The sequence below is a fragment of the Branchiostoma floridae genome, unplaced genomic scaffold (genome assembly GCF_000003815.2).
Source record: "Branchiostoma floridae strain S238N-H82 unplaced genomic scaffold, Bfl_VNyyK Sc7u5tJ_1439, whole genome shotgun sequence".
Taxonomy (NCBI): Eukaryota; Metazoa; Chordata; class Leptocardii; order Amphioxiformes; family Branchiostomatidae; genus Branchiostoma; species Branchiostoma floridae.
In genome coordinates this window covers 430933-452444 of record NW_023365716.1, presented here as the reverse complement: position 1 = coordinate 452444, position 21512 = coordinate 430933, and the positions used below count along the sequence as shown (strand labels likewise).

The 21512-nt window shown below is 41.2% G+C and overlaps 4 protein-coding genes across 4 annotated transcripts in view; 2 read left to right on the top strand and 2 right to left on the bottom strand.

The window, feature by feature from the left end:
* The window catches only part of LOC118407668 (tropomyosin-1-like), a 1169601-nt gene that overhangs the window by 718249 nt on the left and 429840 nt on the right, over positions 1-21512 (bottom strand). The gene's annotated exons all lie outside the window — the stretch shown is intronic.
* Positions 1-21512, top strand: part of LOC118407610 (zinc finger protein 25-like) — an 865280-nt gene that overhangs the window by 445578 nt on the left and 398190 nt on the right. The window lies entirely within an intron of this gene.
* Positions 1-21512, top strand: part of LOC118407627 (zinc finger protein 525-like) — a 976997-nt gene that overhangs the window by 566228 nt on the left and 389257 nt on the right. The gene's annotated exons all lie outside the window — the stretch shown is intronic.
* On the bottom strand, positions 1084-4128 carry LOC118407688. Its single transcript, XM_035808205.1, has 7 exons — positions 4099-4128; positions 3828-4001; positions 3345-3404; positions 2872-3059; positions 2317-2464; positions 1696-1768; positions 1084-1262 (listed from the first exon to the last, which is right to left on the bottom strand). Exons 1-7 carry the CDS (start codon positions 4126-4128, stop codon positions 1084-1086), a joined length of 852 nt encoding a protein of 283 aa, XP_035664098.1.

The window sequence follows — 21512 nt, the reverse complement described above, 5'->3', positions numbered from 1 at the left end:
AGCAATTAAGAGCTGGAGTTCTTTTACTCTATATTTCTCATTCCTTTTCTTATTAGCATTTACGCCTTTTCATCCATGAAAGAGTCAACTTCATCTGTTTCGTAATGCAAAGGTGCAAAGATTTTAAATGAAAAGTCTCATGACCCTACGTTTGGCTTAGAGACTGACTATTTGCATATCCTAGATATCCCAGTTAGTATCTCTATATACCTATGTATATCCATTCTATAAGAACATTTGGTGAATAGTGCATTCAAAATGTATTTACAATTTTATTAGATAATCGGAAGATTATTACTTATACGAGTACGCATTCTGGCTTATTGTTGAGATGAAATGCACCATATGAGCTTTTTTGTTTGTTTGGTTTGTATGTTATACTTTAAGGGTTTTCAATGTCTTAACAGAATGCACGCAGAAATATTTACTTTTTCTTCGTGAGTAAATAATGTCCTATGGAATCTTGTATTCATCTATACCACTAGACAACTATCTATATGAAGTTTAGACTCAAAGCACTTATTAGAGGTGGTGGTTGGCAATTTACTGTAAATATCTATTCATTGCACATACTCTCAGCTGGATACATTAGATATACGTGATAGTTTATAATTATCATACGCACTACATAAGGTTTGGTATGAGTTTTATATAGTAACTTTACAAATAAACATCATACTTATCAAAAGTCTGCATCCCGATTCTTCTATTGTTCTCGAGACTCTTTGTCCAATTCATAGTCATTTATCTCTTTGAAGCAACAAGTATAATTTGCGCAACGTGTCCTCCTCCAATTTTTCCTTTGTAATATTTGAATGACGGTAATATCAGTTGATTACAATAATTGTAGTTGCCCATAAAAGGAGCTTCCTTATCAGCAATGTTAGTTCTTTTGATCAGCAAATCCTATCAGTTCCTCGGGTTGTATCAATCCTTTACAATGACGTCTCAAGTGACGCGTTTAAAATCAATATAGAAACCCTCATCCAATAATCCAGGGCGCCGCCATCTTTCTACATCCTGGTATTTAATGACGTCATGTAGACCAGGTGGAAGCCATTTTGTTTTGTTCTGTTGTTTTTTTCACACGGAATCAGCAGGTATCGGGCCTTTCTTCTCACCCTGCACACCTGGCGCTGCACCTGAATCCACCTGGTAGGCAGGTGGCATCTGGGCCGGGTAGTACAGCTGGACAGGTGCGCCTGTTACTGCCGCACCTGGATTCTGGGCTACGAACACCTGCGGTTGGCTTCCCTGGACACCTGTAGTGGCAAGGGAGGAAAATGATCAACTTTCAGTTGTTGACGTTTGAATTAACGACAGTTGAATTATCTCGATGAAGATTGTTGGGTATTGGATTATCTGGATTTAGAGAAATTTAATGTGACGACACAAAATCGAATCAAACACTGTTTTATAGTCATGGAAACGGATAAGATGTATGACACATTTGCTAAACAGTTTAATATAACGAGTCCAAAATCGATGCTATTTTATCTATTGGGAGCAGGTAAATTAAAATATAAAAGTATGACAATCAGAATGTACAATCAGCTCTTTAGTTTTGAGTCTACTTCATACACAAGTCGCCAATTTTCCCATACTGGAGCTTTCTGGCTGCCGGTTGCTTACCTTTCAACGCCACAAGCAAAATACATGAAGACACAAATAACAACGCTAGTTATTATTACAAACCCGGGTTTCCCTGCATGATCACAATGTTTCCCTGCGTTCCGTCCGGTACCGGCCCTGCAGCGTAAATCACTGTCTACAGAACAGATATAGAAAAATACAAACAGCTGGTTCAGCTGCAGTGGAATATAACCAGCTGTTGCCGCGCCGAAGGTCTGAGAAGCTGGCTAAACAGATATATGTACAGATACAGAGGCTCGTGTGTTATACCTGCTATACAGATACAGATAGAGAAGCTCGTGTGTTACGCTGTTCAAAGGACGGTCATGTCGGCTATGTTGATTCAGATACAAACCTCGTTCACGTGCATCATAAAAATCATTATAGCGTACACATCAACAAGATATTCTGTGGTTGAAGCCACGAAATACAAAACACACCTTCAATGCACCTACAATTTTGTAACTGCGGTCACGTGTGAGTAACCTTGTGGGACATTCAAACTGAGTAAGGCCGAAAATTTAATGTGTGAGATGTTTTGTGCCTACCGTAGTCTCTAGGACCATAGACTAGCCACTTTCAATTCTCTGTGAGGTTCGGCAGTTAATACAGTGTCTTAAACATATTCCTTTTATCAAAAGGGCGGAACGTTAGGTAACAATGGCAATGGTCTGCAGTACCCACCTGTCCCGCACCGCGTCGCATGGTGCAGAGCCCGACGCAGCTCATGATGGACACCGCGAACCCGAGCACGATCTCAATCACGGCCAGGACGATGTTCGTGGCGTGAAGGCCAATGGCTGACGCGCTGCAGTCGTAGGCCTTGAAGTTCCTGGGGAGAGAGTTTCGAACGTGAAAAGACATTTTCAACCTATTCGGGAAAACAACGTTCTACGTACACAGCCAGAAAGATAATCCGTATTTGCCCTAGGTTTACGTGACTGCAAATCATCTTCCTCAGATGTCGCTGTTACAGTGTGAGGACTGTGGTACAAAATCAGCTGTTTTTGTACGTGTTTGTAAGCGTTTTTATTGGAATTTCGAAGTCACGTTATTACTTACCACATATCTGGTTCAGGTATTGGGACGGGTTGTTCTTTTGACGCTCCTGGACGGCGTAGTAAGCAAGATCTGTTTACAAGGACATTCACCTTTGAAACATTAACCCACAATGCATCACACTGCGCATTTGCAATTTAAACTGTGAATGGGGTGATAACAAGCCACTTCATAACATACCACAAGTCTGGTTCTTCGTATTGGGACGGGTTGTTCTTATAGTCTTCTTGTGCGATGTGGTATGCTCGCCAGTCGTGTTGACGGCAGGCGTACACGTAGTGGTTCCACACGATTGCGATTGCCGCTATGGCGATGCAGCACACACACGTCAGGATCACGAATATACCCACAACCATGAAGGCTACGATCTGTGGACGGGGGGAGGGAAAATCAGTCAGAAAACAAGACGCCAATTGTCTATGACTGTATTGTACTTTTTTTCAGTGTTTCAAATATATCGCAAAAAAAAGCAAAAAGTAAGAAAATACGTTACCCCCCCCCCCCTCATACACACACACACACATATACACACATATACAAATACACACACAGCTACAAACACAGACACATACTCTCTCTCACACACACGCACACGCACACACTCCTACAAACACATTGTCACACAGTCACAGGCAAGAAATGATGTGACTTACCAGGCACTTATTTGTTGGTTTCTTTGCGCTGTTAACACCCAGAATGCCTGTCGTAAGGACCTGTAAAGACATCAACAGTCGACAGAGATCCATGTAAACTGGTGAAAATAAAGTTTATTTCAATTCTTGAAAGGTGACCGCTATAGGTCAAAGTTTAAGTTCAAATGTTGAAGGATAGGTAGTGTAAGCACTTAAGTAAAGGCTTGGGACCTACCAGCCGTCTCCTCCAGACAAGGGCGTTTATGAAATGTCCCAATGTTTTCACTTTTGAATGTTCTCGGCGTTAAAAGGTCAAGGTTCAGCGTTAAAGGTTAAAGGTTAGGGGGTGCCAAGCCTACCTCTGTGCCAGAGCATTGCCGGAATCTCCCAATAATCTCACCTCTACGTGTTTGTCACTTCTGCATGTTTTGGGGATACAGTTGAAAGGTAGAGGTCTTAGGTTAAAGGTTAGGTTAAAGTTCAAAGGTTAAGAGCGGAACCAACCAGCAGCCCGCTCCAGATAGGTGCGCTGATGAAGTGTCCCACAGCTCCCACGCCCCTAGCGGAGAAGTTGATGTCTGCAGCGACTCCTAGCGTCACACTGAGGGACCCCAGGACCACCATAGCCCAGCCCAGTCCGCGGACAGCCTTGGGTTCGTACGCCATGGCTTCTGTACTCTAAAGAAACAGACAAACAAACAAATTACAAGTAAATAGCAAAGCAATAGGGTGGGCAGAGTACTACTTATTAGTCCGCGGACGGCCCAAGTGTCACATGTGTTTTAGCCTTGGGTTCGTACGCCATGTCTTCTGCTCTCTAAACAAACAAACAAACAAACAAATTACAAGTCAATCGCAATGCAATAGGCCGGACAGAGTACTACATATTAGTCCGAGGACGGCTCAAGTATCACTTGTGTTTTAGCCTTGGGTTCGTACGTCACATCCTCTGCACTCTAAACAAACAAACAAACAAACAAACAAATTACACGTCACTAGCAAAACAATAGGGTGGTGAGATCGCTGCTTAGTCAGCGGTTGGCTCTGATGCTATAAGCCATGTCTTCTAAACTCTAAACAAAGAAAAACAAACAAAGAAATTACAAGTCAATTGCAAAAAAATATAGAAGCTCTGGTTTTGTATCTATCTATCTATCTATCTATCTATCTATCTATCTATCTATCTATCTATCTATCTCTCTCTCTCTCTCTCTCTCTCTCTCTCTCTCTATATATATATATATATATATATATATATATATATATATATATATATATATACAAGACCATGCGCTTTCGCTTTCTTAAATCGTGCGTGCTGATGTTATCAGATTTTTACAACTTACTTGCCGTGGAATTAATTTTCATATGTTAAATATAATAAATATGATAAATAAATATGTTAATGAACCTCCCCTCCCTCAAGTACATCATTAAACGTATCCAAGCGTATCATAAAGCTAGACCTGGTGTGAGATTGAACCGCGTAAACACCCCCGATCCAGCAGTGTAGTATTCACGTGCCTATAAATAGCACAGTTCAAAAACAAGGTCACACGCCTGGGCCTGTAATCGACCTTGACCCGGCCGCCTTCCCAAAGCCTATTTACATACCGATATCATTAAAACCAATACAATTACACATATTCGGAAATAGAGACACACACAGACACAGATACACACACACGCACGCACACACACACACACACACACACACACACACATACACACACGTACACATGCACACACACACGCACACACACACAGTTTTAAGGAGGTATTTAAAAAGCCAAAGATCTAATCATTCCTCCATCTGCGCTTCTTGGAAAGCCGACGCTGAGTCATAAATGCCAGCCGAGATTATTAGATAGATCTGTACCATAGTGGAGGCGATTCTTCAAGCAGATGTTGGGTCGGGGGGTAGTACTAGTAGCCGTACTAATTCCGATATGCCGCTTCTATCATAACCCCCCCCCCCCCTCTGTTTGGAGAATGAGAATCCCGGTCACAACAGTCCAGACCCAACATCTGCTCGGAGAATAGGCGGAGGCTGCATGGAGTAAGAAACCCTCACTCCGGCCCCTATCACTAGTATCAGCTCACGCATCCGCTGTGTATCTAATTTTCTTTGCACGTTTTCGCAGCCAACCGTTATCAGCAAGACGATAATCTTATTACATAAACATACTGCTCTCCCACTAACGATGGTTCCCAGTGCACGTGGAACTAACGCAAAGAGTCCGTAAACAAACCGTACACTCGACGCGCTGGCAGCGTAGTGGAGGAGGCAGCCAGACAGAACGTTGACCTCTGAAGGGTTCTTGTTGTTTCAAACGGAAGTAAACGTCATTTTCGGGCGAGAAGTACGGGCTGGTTTTGGCTGGGGTCCAAGTTTGTCAAGCTTTGTCCTCGGGTAACCTCTCGGAGCGACCACCGGAGTGTGGGTTTCTTACAGCCTCCGCATATACTTACTTATTCACATTTTGATACTTGTTATTTTATGTACTACTGCTTTATTCCAAGTAAATGTTCTACTGTATAATTTACGCATTTTCGATGACAGCCAACATCAGTATTGCTTATTGGGATGCCATCTGTATTACTTTGTTCCAATTTCAATAAAATAACTGTAAATGTAAATCTAAGGTGGATCTTTTGGAACTTTTAACTTGTGAATTTTGGCGGTGGTTACAACACTGTAGTCACGGACAGAATGGCTGTGTACTGCACAAGACATGCCTTGCCCGGTTACCCATATTGTAAATATGATACGAAATAGTTGTCGTAGTATTTACATGTAAGAGGCAAACACATGATTCGCTGTAGTGAAGAGGGTAATCAAGCATCATCAACATTATCATAAGTAATCAATATGTGTGTACACGATATCTACCAAAAGATTCACTTCCAGCCGTACCTCTGTCCAGTAAATCTTTAGCTAGTTCGTACAAAAGGGTTAGCTTTAACTGCTTTTAATGTAAAAACTATTTTATTCTATTGCTTGTATATACATGTCCATTTTGTATTGTATATTTATATGTCTGTGGCCACGATATCAGCTTCGCTGCCTAGTGCCCGCAGTGTGTTGTCCTGTTACAACTTGAATAAAGAGTAAGAGTAATCAATATATGGCATTAATCGTGAACTTGTCAAGAACCACCCAACTCTTGCTGTTATGAAAATACGTATAATAAAATGAAACTTCATCAATGTTCCTGCTCAAGTTCACGTAATGCCAGTTATGTTTTTTCTGAGACGGGAGGATGGCTATCGTATTTCTTACCAGACCCGCTGTGTACCAACCCTCCCTCGATGAATACCGCACGTTCCCTTGCTTTCATCAGAACCGTCAGTGTACCAACCCCCCTCGATAAATACTGCACGTTCTATTGCTATGCAACGGATTAAAACAAGCCTGAAGTCATTGTTACTTAGCTTAGACAGTTAAACACACAGGTGACAGGCAAACACCTATGTGACAGGTAAACACACAGGTAACTCAAGCATATCGCTAGGCATGCCATGACTAAAGTCGTAACTCCAGCGCCAATTTGCTTCTCGGCGGTGGCATTTCAACACCAAGTGAGACGAAGGCCTTTCTGAACAGTTTTTCTCCTGAACGTGAGTCTTTACCATATATGTCCCAAGGCTGAATGCTACTTGGACTAATTACAGTATAGATGTACATTTGGGTAGTTCTTTCGAGACTTATAAGGTACAAACGTTTTACTCTTTTGCCAGCAGTTAGCTCTCCTCGGCCCAAGTTTAGAAATCCCCTGGTCTCAATTGGAACGGCGCTCTCCACAGTCGAATTCAGTGGACCTGGATTCAGTCTTGCGATATATTAGATGATGGGCGGAGTAGTGAATTTCGTAAGTATTTAGCCCTTAATAAGTCTCTTGTTTCAGAACCAGTGCTATGTGCCCCACACACGCATGTAGTATAGCTTTTGCGCTGTGTTGACCTTGGGAATTCGTAGCTAGCAGTCTCAGAGGTCATATCAAATTGTTTTGAACTCTGTTGTAAACTACTTAAATATTATATTATATTCTTTAATGTGAAGCAATTAGTACTACTAACTTCTGATGTGTCAATGCGATGTTAAAACTGTTAAACTAACAGACAATAGTAATTGTTACACATGGAATGATTGTTACCCAAACTATTGGGGAAAGGGCAACACTGTGACAAAATGGCTCCATTACCTGTTGGGAAAGTACGTGCTATAGTTTGCAATGTGTGACGTCATCATCACGAGACACAAGCAGACACGTTTGTGGCGTGCTGCCAAGTGACATTGATCAATAACTACACTAACAGGATAGTTTTTCATTCATTCATTCCCTCATTCACACATTCATTCATTTATTCATCTTCCTTAGGATCTGCAATTTCAGGACAAACAAGTCTGAGAGCGTCAGGGTCACACGGAGCTAAGAAGCTGCACTGTTGCAGGTGAAAGATCATTGCGGTAACATGAGAAGGCTCTTTCCAGCTCATTGCGTATTTCTGCTCTATTATCAGGTCCGGCGCCATTTTGCTACCTGGCGGTGACACGTCCTCACCAGGTGAGACGACGGTTTTTCCGACCACGGTTTTCTCTCCCCTAAACCTGCTTATTTTACAGTACCTGCCTCTACCAGGGTGGTAATCGTAAGTGTACATTTTGGGTAGTTGTCGTAGGATGTATAGTTTGTCCTGCCCTGCCCATGGTAGCTTCACAGTTCGATCAGTAGGGACATTCCGCTGCCAATTTGGACGGGACTTTCAGCGGGTGACGTCAGCGGACCTGGATTTAGTCGGGTACAAGGTAAGACGACGGTCTTTCCGACTACAGTTCTCTCTCCTAAACCTGCTTATTTTACAGTACCTGCCCCTACCAGGGTACTAACAGTAAGTGTACATTTGGGTAGTTGTTGTGGGACTTAAACACACAAGATGTAAAGTTTGTCCTCCGCTGCCCATGAAAGCTTCCCAGTTCGATCAGTAGGGACCTTCCGCTGCCATTTTAGTCGGGACTTTCCGCAGGTGACGTCAGCGGACCTGGATTTAGTTGGGTACAAGGAAGGACGGAGTTGTGACGCCTGTTCTCACTAGGTTTGGTTGTGACTATGTTCCCATGTCTTATAAGTGACTCCAGTGACTTTCCCTTGATCCCAATGACTATACTATAGCTACAGGTAACTATTTTGTACTTCTCACAATACAGGATGATACATATCTAACTGTTTAGACATGTAAGTAGGCATCAAAAGTACCTGAACTATACCCTTTATAAACCGGTGTGGCCTACTTACCAACAGCCAATGAATATATTTTAGTTCAACATATTCACGAAAAACATCTTATTTATACATATAGACAACAGTGATATATCCAGAGCTCTGTGTAAAAAAAAAAGAATTCACATCGTTAAGGTGATTCATTCAGAAATTTTTTTCATCTGAACTTTCTCTTAAGTCGTGTTTGTATTTCCTATGAATTAGGCTATAGTCAGGCGACCATGAACCGGCGGGACTTCCACTGGGCGGCCATGAACCGGCGTGACTTCCTCCAGGCTGCCAGGCTTGGGGATGTAGAGAATGTCCGGCGGGGGCTGGAGGAAGGACTGGACGTCAATACAAGGGATAAGGTGAGTACCACCAAGAGACGCGGAGAGGCTCGCTCGAGATTGATTCTAAATACAATTACGCTTTGTGGAGAACTCTGTCATGTGTAACGTCAAATTTTATCATTCCACACAGCAACCCCGAGATCTCTACATTAAACAAATAGTGAACACAGAGAGATCTAACAATGCAGCACCAGAAATACCATATGCAGAGTTATCCAGGTGTTCAAGACAATCCTTAGAAGAGTTCACCAAAATGTTTTAAATGCCACAGTTTTGGGCTACCCGAAGGTTCCAATCACGAAGGTTCATTTTACTTAAAGCGTTATGTTATTCAACCCAAACAGCTCACAAAAGTCATCGTGAAATGTCTTTATCACTGTACCAGGCTGGAGTCAGGGCTCGTCTGAAGCGTTGCTTTAGATATTAGTAAAGTAAAGTATGGCCTTTTTTACTTTAGAGTGTAGCTATAATGAATTTCCTTCCATGAATAGCCTTATTATTTGGAACTTTTTTTCACAACCGCAGTCAGTACGATTATGAAGGTAAGAAACGATAAACGATATTGGTTTAAATTTGAAATGTCCAACCGGTTAAACAGTGTAGATACGAAACTGTAACTAATTCAAAAGTGCATTTTAATTACGTAGACCCCCTGTTATGTTATGCCAATAATCGAATCCTTCAATCCTTCGCCTTCATTGCTTCAAGTCTGCATTATTGACCCATTATTGATACACGGCCTCCGTCTCTACTAACTATGATTATGGCGTTATGACTGTATAACCGACAGACATTGTGGTTTGTGATCGATCCACACAACCTGACCATATGCATGTGATATCACAAGGTATCCGCTCTTGACATTTCTGGTTGACAATGCTTTAGCAATTGTGTTACAAAACGGTAGGTCATTGCAAATATTAACAACCAAGCATATAACGTCATAATTGTATAACTTATTTAAATTGTGGTTTCGTAATCTATCATTGTATACCCATCAGGGTTATGACATTCTGGCGGTATTTGTGGTTGGTCCAAAAAGTCTGATATTACAAGCTTGCAAGGTATCAGCACCGCTTATGACCAGACCTTTGATTTAACCTGTGCTTTAACTGCTGTGTTATAGGACATAGACAAAGGTGTGCATAAAGCGTGTTAGAGAGGTCATGTCAAGGTTATCCGCTTATGGCCAGACTTTTGATTTAAGCATTGCTTTTAATGTTGTGTTACAGAACGGAGACACAGGTCTGCATTACGCGTGTAGAGCAGGTCATGACAAGGTTGTGGAGATGCTCATCAAGAAAGGAGCTGATCTCAATGTGACTGACAATGTAAGAATGTAAACTAACGGCCTACAACAAAACTGCAGATTAATTAAATTAATTAAAGGTTAATGACCCGCCTGAAGCGGTTACGGTGTCAAAACGCTCCCTGCTCCCTGGAAGGTCATAGATCACTGAGCAGGTGTTAGGTCACTGCAAACGTCAAATCAAAAACAGGTCATTGACGATATTGTTTATATAGCTAATTCAAGAAGATACAAAAAGTGAGCTGAGGCAAGGCATATATTTAGATAAAGATAGAAACTTCATCATACGAATGTTTTCATTCCACTGAAAATGATTTAAACGTGCATTTTAATAAAGTAATACCTCCTGGTATGTTATGATAATAACCGAATCCTTCACCTTCATCGATTCAAGTCTGCATTATTGACCCATTATTGATTAATACACGGCCTCCGTCTGCATTAACCATGCTTATGGCGTTATGACTGTATAACCGACAGACATTGTGGTTTGTGATCGATACACACAACCTGACCATGTGATATTACAAGGTATCAGCTCATGATCAGAAATTTCTTGTTGACATGGCTTTAACTGTTGTGTTACAGAGCGGAAACACAGGTCTGCATTTGGCGTGTTACAATGGACATGACAAGGTTGTGGTGTTTCTCATCAAGAACGGAGCTGATCTCAATGTGACTAACAAGGTAAGAATGTAAACCAACGGCCTATAACAAAACTGCAGATTAATTAAATTAATTAAAGGTTAATTACCCGCCTGAAGCGGTTACGATGTCAGAAAGCCTTCGCTCCCTGGGTGGTTATAGATCACTGAGCAGGTGTTAGGTCACTGCAAACGTCAAGTCAAAAACGGGTCATTGACGTTATTGTTTATATAGCTAATTTAAGAAGACACAAAAAGTGAACTGAGGCCAGTTTTTACATGAAGATAGAAATTTCGCCTTAAGAATATTCCCAATTCATTGTAAATGATTTTAACGTGTATTTTAATAAAGTAGACCCTCCTGTTATCTAATGATAATAACCGAACCCTTCGCCTTCATTGATTCAAGTCTACATTATTGACCCATTATTGATTGATACACGGCCTCCGTCTTCATTAACCATGCTTATGGCGTTATGACTGTATAGCCGATAGACATTTTGGTTTGTGATCGATCCATACAACCTGACTATGTGATATTACAAGGTATCCGCTCATGATCAGACATTTCTTGTTGACAATGCTTAACTAGTTTGTTGTGTTACAACTCGAAGACACAATACTGCATGAAGCGACTGTATAACTTATTCAAATTGTGGTTTCGTAATCAATCATTGTATACCCATCAAGGTTATGACATTCTGGCTGTATGAACTATAAAAATTAGGGTTTGTAGTTGATCCAAAAAGTCTGATATTACAAGGTATCCGCTTATGAGCAGACCTTTGATTTAAGCATTTCTTTAACTGTTGTGTTAAGGAAGGAAACACAGGTCTGCATGAAGCGTGTGAACGAGGCCGTGACAAGGTTGTGGAGCTGCTCATCAATAACATAGCTGATCTCAATGTGACTAATAAGGTAAGATCGTAATGTGTTAAATGCTAATAAAAAGAATAAACTCTTTTTGCAGTACAAGCTTACCATATAAGTTATCAAAGCAAGTTTGCCTCTTTCCAGGTAGTGCTAGGGATGGAATAGAAATGTTGCAAAAATAACTTTTATTATTCACTTGCCAACCCTCACGTTGTCTTACAAAATGATTCAATTGTTCATGTTGGTTAAACAGGTCTGAAAGTTTCTAATTATCTGTTTTTAGAATAACAAGCGCCCGGTTGACGTTGCTGCAGGACTGGGCAACAGTACACAATTATTGCTGGAGGTAAGCTATGCAGCTATTCACAACTATCCCACTGTGAACTGCAGATGATGATTACCACTTCTGTTTCGTCTAAGCAGGATTTCATAAGTTTGTTCTGCGACAAGATCTCCTTCTAATGGTCACACTGTCACATAGCAAACCACACGCACGACAGATAAAATTGATCGCAATAGTATTGTTCATTTCGCAACAGAGCAAACGTTTTCAACATAGATCTTTGTCTATCTGTCCGTCAAGTTATTGTTACATCGAACCATTTGAATGGCAACTGATCACCTGACAAAAAATTAACCGTTCAAACACTCGTATATCTCCAGACAGAAACACGGAAGCAGGCGGAGTACAGCGAGCTGGTCTCCTCCGTGGGGTCTGAGGAGGGGACAACAGTCAAACTGTTTCTCTGTGGAGACGGGCAGGTCGGCAAAACATCTTTACGAGCGATTCTGAAAATGGTAAAAATCCACATACAATAAATTCAAACAATTAAAGAAATAAACTGGGCAAAAGTTATGATTAACTATTTTAACAAAAATCTATTGATATATTCCACATTAATACAGTACAGTGAATTTCACAGCGCTCAATGATTCTGATTCTAAGTCATCGCAAATTAGTGAAGTTACCACAAAACATTTCCAGACAGGCTTTATCGTGGGTGCTCTCTGGAACATAAAGAGAAAGTTTAGAAGAAAAGACGCCTTTAACCCCACCCCGGGGGTGCATGTATCCAGTAAAACCGTGCGGGGAATCGGGAGACTCAGTCTGCACGACTTCGCAGGACAGGCGCAGTTCTACGTCACACACGCCATGCTTCTCCGCACCACTAACGCCATCTTTCCTGTCGTCTACAAAATCACGGATGGGGAGGACGAACAGAAACGACAGGCAAGAAAAGTTTTATTGTAAAATCACAGTTTGTATCAAAGCTGAGCAAAGTAAGGTTTACAGACTCATTTTATTGCCATGCCGCATAGGCAGTATACAAGAGTGAAAGGTGTAGGACGAACAGAAACGGCAGGTAGGAAAACTTTGCCCCACCTCAGAACAATTGCTATAACCTCCGTCGCGAAGGGCGCTACCGGGCACTGACAAAGAGTAAGACTAAGAGACATGAACTCTCCTTTGTTCCTAGAGCAATGAAATTGCTATATCAAGATGGCGACTCTGTGGCGATAGGTCACTAGTACTGCGTCTGTACAGAATATACATGCAGTTACTTTTTCCTTTTAAATTTTACGTACGTTATTGTTTGCTGACATAGTGGTGTCCACTTTTGTCTCTCCGCCACTCCTATGTTTAATCCAGTGCCAACGTCTAGGTTTTTAAACAAAATATGATTATGCATGTTTGTAAACTGTATTGACTTTTAAGGATTTTACGGAATGTAATTCGTGGCACACTTCATGTGACAGTTGATGTCATTTGCCATGCCAAGAACCAATAAATCTGAATCTGAATCTTGAACTATGTTTGTAATTTGGATGAAAGACAACATCTCATTGTCTTAGTACTAAGGTTATTTTGAGTGCAGAAAAATATGTATGATTAAAGCACTAGCAGAGCTGCCTGTCTAATGTCTAGGTCACATTTCCAAACCAGGGCCTGATCGGGCAGCTTTCGGGAGCAAAAAGAATGATATTAAAAACACAAAAATACATATTCATGGGCATGAGTATATTTCTAGATATACATTTTAAGTTTTCGTTTTTTGAAGAATATTATGATTGTAATTATTATTATTATTATTATTATCATCATCATCATTCGGTCGGGCCCCGGTTTGGAAATGTGACCTAAGCCTAAGAGATACTGCTTTACTTCAAATTCTGAGACAAATTGGTACACTTCATCGTTTTCTATAATTCTATATTACCTATAGTAAGCAAAATGTCTTTTATCTGCAGGTCCACGGTTGGCTGAGTTTTATCCACTGCAGTAATGCAGACCCTACCAACAAACCCCGGATTGTCCTGATCGCCAGCCATGCGGACAAGCTACAAGACCATGAAGCAGGTGAGTTGAAGTCAAAATGTTGATGTGTTTTATAATTATGCTTGATTCTCTTGCTTCCTTGCAATTAGTCAAATTAACTCAGTATTTGACCCACACGTAACCTTGATAGTATTTGTGCAATATCATTACAATTGCTACCTTTAGGTTGGCGCAGGGCCACAGCTCTAGTAAAGCACTACAGGAAACTGTTCCAGGAGTCGCTGATTGTGTCACAGGAGGTGTTCCTGATTAACTGTCTGGAAGCTGGGTCTCCTGAGATACAGCGGCTGCGAGAGGTGCTGGGAACGTTAAGGAACGACATGCTAGAGGTAATAAATAGAAAGGTTTGAAAGTATTTATTTTTGGCATAAACTCTTTACTTCAGGTTTACATAACACAACCCTACATGTATAACATTACATTACTTGAGATTTATTCCAATCGAAAGCTAAAAAACATCTTTCATGTATGGCAAAATATTGACTGATAGTGAAGATTAAGAGCCTTAAATAAGGTAGCAAAACGTCAAGTACGACAAATGATTTGAACAGATTCGGTTAGGAGCCGCGAGGTTATTTTGTCCCTTTGAAAATCATGGCATCGTTATGTGATCCAGCCAAAGGCTTCTGAACAACGTACAGAAACGTAACAGTATGTACCTTTCTGTGACACCCGCTATCACTTTTGCTGTTTGGGCTGTTTCGACATACAATAGAAACCCTTTCTATAACTCATTAGTCTCGCACTACGTATAGTAGTAGACACTAACTACTTTTCGTATATTCACAGCAAAGACCACAGGTCCCAAAGGTCTGTGTCGAAATATTGACACTGATTGAAAGACGGAGGCAGGAAAGGAAGATTTTTCCAGTGATGGAATGGCAGGACTTCCTGACAGCTGTCAGGCAGGCAACGTATGGCACCCTTGAGTCACATATCGTGCACCTGGCGTCATCTTACCTTCACGATGAGGGGGAGGTATGTTAAAGTATTTGTTTATTAATAGAAAATTTCTTGAAGAGTCGCTATTTAGAGCTGTGCTGAGTAACCTTACGGCAGGGACTTTTATGGCTTTTAAAAATCAACTTCAACAGCATTATAACAAGATCTGCTTTTCAACCTGTCTTGGTAGGAACAACTGACATAATCTCTTTGTAACCATTTTCTCGAATCACCAGTCAGGTCGAGGGACTAGGTACGTAGGCAGGGCATAGCAAACATGTGTTATGGTTACAGTCCTGAAAAAAAAGTCTCTAGCAAAGTCTTCATTTGGCCGAAATTACCCTTAAATTCATTTCAGCTATGTGAAGTTAATGTGCATTGTACAAACACAAATATATCAAAGGATCAAAGTAATACAACATTTAATACACATTCCTTTATATATCGACTCTTCAAAGCCCCAATCTGTACATAATGAGTCACAATCAATAACTAGAGTTCGGCGACCTCATACCTCCATGAATATTTAGAGCTTTTGTTAATTTCATGCAAATGACTTAATATTAACATGATTAATGCATGGTGTTGTTCATCATTGACAAACGTACAGTTAACATGTCACAAGTAAAATTCCCAATTCAGATCATTAATCATTAAGTTGTTTTGCAATTTTTGCATAAATTATGCAAATAAGTTCATCATTTGCATATTTGATATCTGCATATGTCCCACTGATTATAATTAACAAGTGTTACACTTATCGAAGTCCAGTTATTGCAAACAATGGAATTATACAATTTACTCATTAATTATGCAAATTAAGTCCTCATTTGTATAAAATGCATATCATTCTGAACATCTTTGCCCAAGCTACCTGCATACCTTAAATGCAGGCAATCCGTCGTTGACATTTCATGGAGTTAATTATACATCTACCCAGTTGCTTGAGTAACTGTTGTATCGTGTGAAAAGAAGTTACATTATCGTCCACCATTTGCTCAAACATTTCACTTAGATCATCTACCTTCGCCGCGAAGCTGACTCGTCGGTAGTACTGGACCCCCAGTGGCTGTTCACATCCGTTTTGGGGTCCTTGCTCGCCCCGGACAACTTTCCAATCGACAAGGTTGAGAGGACTGCCGACGATTACGTCACCGTTGAGGAGCTTAAACGAGTCTTCAGTGCCGTTGCTGACATCCCTCTGCTGATCAAACTCCTCCAAGACTTCCAGCTCTGCCACACGTACGACGGTCGCACCTTCATCCTCCCCAGCCTGCTGCAGCAGGAGATGGAAGAAGCGGCGTGGTCTCCTGTGTCCAGCAAGGCTGTCTACTTCGGTCTGCAGATCCGAGGCCGCACGGAGATCGACAGCTTCTCGTGCGACCTGTTCCCGCGGCTGCAGACGCTGCTGATGCAGGCGCACCCGGACAAGCTCAGCCGGCCTCTCCTGTGGAAGAACAGCGCCAAATGTACCGACGGGAAGGCCGAAGCGCTGCTGCAGATCACACAGGACAAGAGGCAGCTCAACATCTTCGTCAGGAGCAACGATGGCTGCAGGGAGGACTGCAACTCCATCATGGACCTCCTGAAGGACGTGACGTACCGCCTGCTGCACGAGACCAGCCCCGGAGCCAGGTCACGGGACATGGTGCTCAGCGCCCTGGACCTCCGGGAACACAGACTGCAGCCTCACGCCTACAGCAGGGAAGAGGTGGTGGCGGCGGCAGCAAAGGGCGAGAACCTCGTCCATCCTCAGAGGAACGTCCCGGAAAAGGTCAGCATTCTCCTGATGGATCTACGAAAAATTAAAGGTGAGTTCCATTATTGCCAGACACTGGAAAACTTTGAACAAATGCCGGCAAATTAATCTTATTCATTGCCATTAATCCCGTTCCGGATGAGGAAGAAAATTATTTTTCCAAAAGCTTGCTGAGTATCAGTTTTTTTAATATACAAGGACAAAATGACCTAGACTACTAATGAAGATTCGAGATTAATAACAATAAGATGCAGAGAGTCGTGGTTTCGTCAAATTTTCTGTACCACTAGGGGTTCTTTAGAAAGATACAATTATTACAGTCTCTATGGTGGACGAAAGTGACTTTTGTTTCTTGTTCCATGAAGGTGCAAAAAGTCAGCGGACATATCATGAAGCGAAGCCAAGTGGGGTCGGGAGGTCCTCAGAACACACAGGTAGGAATCTCTGATTCTTTTTATTCATACAAATTTCATGAAGTGTCTGTATAGAGCCCTGTTTACGCAAAATTCTGTGAAAACATTGGTACATGAAGCAAACCTAAAAATGTAATTTTTCAAAAGAACGCATAAGCCTACAAACATGTCCACCTAATTTTACTTATATTTCATTTGGTCCTGAAAAATAGAAGTTTATGCGCAAAAAGTTGAAGAAAATAATAAACTTTGAGAGCAAAGCTCGCCTCCTCATATCTTGGTAAAATATAATAATTAAAACAATCGCCCTTTGTTCTTTTATATACAGTGGCCTGGTGCATTCCCATTGTTGCTGAAATGATACCACCTTGGCGGGAGCTTGGAATAAACCTGGGCCTGTCAGAATCTGACATGGAGCAGATCAGCCAGAGGCACCAGGATGACGCAGAGAGTTGCTGTTTGGCAGTACTAGAAGAGTGGCTGCATCAAGCTGGTACCAACGCAACAGTAGAAGGACTGAAGACTGCACTGGGCTTGGCTGGACAGAGGGAAATAGTAGAGAAGTTGGATACAATGTAATTTATATAGTTCACATTTGTCTTTGTCATAAAATACAACGCAAAGACTTGCAATCTTAAGCCGAAGTACATGTACATACCTTGGGGTTCTAATGACATGCACTTTTTGAAACATATGGATTTTCTTCTTTTAGTTTATGGCATGCAAAAATGAATTCTGTATTGTTCAAAATATATGTTACGTCCAGAATTGCGGTGGGCAGCTTATATTGTGAAATTAGCCACATGTTTATTGACTACAAATCCAACAGTATAAAGCTTTATGCCGATGACTTCCATTTCCTTCAAAGCCATTTACTCGTTGAGATCATAATGTAGATTTTTAATCTATTGTATTTGCTAGGGTTCACGGGGAGCAGTCAATGAGCAGACAGTTGCTGGAGCTGCAGAGTGAAGTAACAGACATCGTGAATGCCAACTTTCCCAACCTGAACTTCGTCCCTGACAGGAACAAGGAGGCTGATGAGAGGAGGATAGAGCTCAACAGGAAGACACTCCGCGAAGAGGTTTTCTCTCACAGTTTCAACTTTAGCCTTGATTCGGTCATTCTTGATCGGATACAAGAGAGAAAGAAGTCAGTGTGCCGTATCAACTGGCCAGGGGGGTCAGGAACTGGGTTCCTGTTGAATAAGGGAAAGGTTCTCACATGTTACCATGTGTATAGATTGATGAACAGGGCCTTATGGTCAGTTCATGAAGCTAGTCAGTACATTGCAACATTCTTTGTGTCTGGTGAAAGGGAATACAAAGTTCCCTTTGAAGCCCCTGCATCTCTGCTCAAATGTTATAGTGAGGATCTAGACTACGCTATCCTGCAGCTGGTAGTTGAAGATGAGATGGAAAGAAGTCTTGAAAGTTTGCCTCTGCTCGGCCATTTTATCTCAGAGAGTGAAGACAGCAGAAAGATGGTTGTTCTTGTTGGCCATCCTTCTGGAGGGAGCAAGGTAGTTGACTTTGGCCTCATTGCTGGGGTAGCTCAACGCTACGTTATCCACATTCGCTATCCTGACATGATTCAAGAAGATGAACGCAAGCCCATTTACGACACCAGCGTCATGTTCCACGGCTCCTCAGGCTCCCCAGGGTTTGACACGTATGGTAATGTGGTGCTCATGCACACCAGAGGGTTCCTGGATGACGGCAGACAAAGCGTCATCGAGCGTGGGGTACGTTTGTCTGCCATCAGAGACCATGCGCGTCAAAACCTGGCACCTGAGGTTTTCAGTGAAATTTTCCCAGCTTCATTTGAACAACTCGCTACCTCGTTGTCTTCATTCTCAATCAGTTAAAACTCAAGCTTTCTAGTCATTCGTACTACTTATTGCGCAGACAAATTCATTGTAAATTTAACTATTCTATCTGCGTTTTTAATTACTGAGATGAAAGTATCATAAGAGTGGGAACCAATTGAAAAAAAGGCACGATTGCTTTCTTTTCACATGAACAATGAATGGATGCTGAACAGAATATTTTTGGAAATGTCAATGTGCAAAGAACAACAGTTGTGACGAAATGTGTGAAGGTGACTACATTTGGCATCTTACATCACTTGAAATGTAGCTAGCAAAAATAAAGCTGTGTATCCAATGAAGAATGCATTCCGCAAGTTTGATGATGTTAGTCTAGTTCAGTGCCTTATATCAATGATTAGGAATGTCTGTTTTCATAGAAAGATATCCATGTAACATGTATGGAATATAACATATAACAGAATGTAAAATGATCTTTAACATACTACGATGAAAATGTAAAAGAAATAGCTTTCTGACGCTTGATGTAATCAAGACTTTAGAAAGACCATAAACTTATTGTACTACTTATGTGGAATACAAATGAATGTATCACGTTGACAGTTCTCCCATCTCATAAAGATGATGATGAACCAACCAGTCTGTGTTCGTTCTATCTCTTTACCTGCGTGTGATAACAGACCCGGCCGAAAAACTCCTAATTTACACTTCATAACACACTTGGCAGATATATGCATGTTAACATTCCTAAGTGTAGAACTGAACGTTATAAGACTAGTGCCATTCCGTACATGGTTCGTCTACTCAACTGTTCAAATGTCCCATGCCCTGATTCTACTAGACAAGTATTGTATGCCACTAATATCGTTGTTATAAGTATCCACTATCACTGGTCGATATCATGTATATAACGATATTTATATATGTATGTAGTAGTCTGATTTTATAAGGATTCCATTCTTAAAGATTTGCCTCGATGGATACTGATCTAGTTTATTTTATTGTAGTATCAACTGCAATTCAGCCCCTGGGCTGCGAATGTAATACGATTTCTTCTTCTTCCCAATAAACCATTACACAACGTCATGGCCATATACCCCACCATGCGGGTGGAATAATATAGGCGTGATGTCGCGATTTCTACCCCCGAAAAAAAGCCGAAATGGTCTCGCCCACGTGTTTGTATCAGCATGAACATATGGGCGTGCAGACTTGTAAGACCTGTTTCTAGTCAAGCAGATACGAGGAGACCCTGTTGCACGTGACAGCAGCAGCGATAGCTGGTCAAAAAATGAACACATTGAAATACCCCCAGTGTCTTACAAAAAATGTGATTTATTAGATAGTAACCAATTTTGAGATCTTTCGATGATTTACATATAGACATATATAAATTGGGAAGAAAGGTAATTACTACACCAAGAGACTTTAACCTAATGTACTTCTTTCTTATCGTATATCAAAGTAGCAAAAATAATTCACTATGAAGGTTATGAAACAAGTAAAGCCTTAAGTTGAACTCGTTAAAAATGTCGAAGGTTAAAGTTCATAAGCAAACCTGTTCTGCAAGTTTTACCATTAATATCGGTCGGAGTGGCACGCACAATAGCACAGTGTGGTTGTCACGTGCGCACGAATGGCTTATGTTTCTATTATAACCTTGGGTCACTTTGTCGTTGTGGTTGTCAGGTACGATTTTAATTTTGCTTTTTGGAAAGACGAGGACATCGTGGTAATGCACGCAAGTTAGTAACTCAACAGTGCCACATACGCAGTACTGACAGAAGCTTAATACTTTTCTTTTACCTTCCGAACCGAAGTCAGGTACCCATTTTTACACCTGGGTGAAGTAAGGAAGGTCGTATAAAGTGCCTTTCGTATAAAGTGCCTTTCGTATAAAGTGCCTTTCGTATAAAGTGCCTTTCCGAAGAGAACAACGTCTGGGGCACGGCGGGCATCGAACTCGGGACCTCTAGACTTTGAGTCCGAGCCGGAAGCTCTACCAGTTACGCCACACACGACACAATTGAAGTGCCGTCCAGGAATCTTACACTTTGTCATTGTCAGTGGTCTGGAGTTTTATAAAGAAACAACAAGTGTCACACTTAACAAAAGTGTTTTAGGATGTCCCGTATTGACTTTGTGCTATCTTTTTTTAATCATTGTCAGCGGAGTAAATATATATAAGATGTGTAACGAATCATATGATGGTATCTTTTCGGTATTGGAAGAGTCCATTGTTGAGGGGTGTTTTACAAACATTTCTAAATGTTGGGATTTTCGCTGAACAGTTAGATGTGGTGCATCGGGATGAACTGGTCGCTAACAAACCCTGAGCTATTCCGTCTAGGCCACTGAAGTTTCACAGTAAAAATCAACACGGGATACATATGATAAATTAATGGTCTCCTTAGTACGTCGATGTAGGTTAGACATCCAGGTAATAAGATACGCCAAAAATAGTTACTC

What these genes read in the sequence shown, in the direction of transcription:
- LOC118407688 (XM_035808205.1), bottom strand. Translation starts at nt 4,128, where the DNA reads ATGGCGTACGAACCCAAGGCTAAAACACAT. An exon ending in CTATCTGGAGCGGGCTGCTG is followed by an intron (nt 3,405 to 3,827) that starts GTTGGTTCCGCT and finishes ATGTCTTTACAG; the next exon opens with GTCCTTACGACAGGCATTCT. An exon ending in GATCATGCAGGGAAACCCGG is followed by an intron (nt 1,263 to 1,695) that starts GTTTGTAATAAT and finishes TTGCCACTACAG; the next exon opens with GTGTCCAGGGAAGCCAACCG.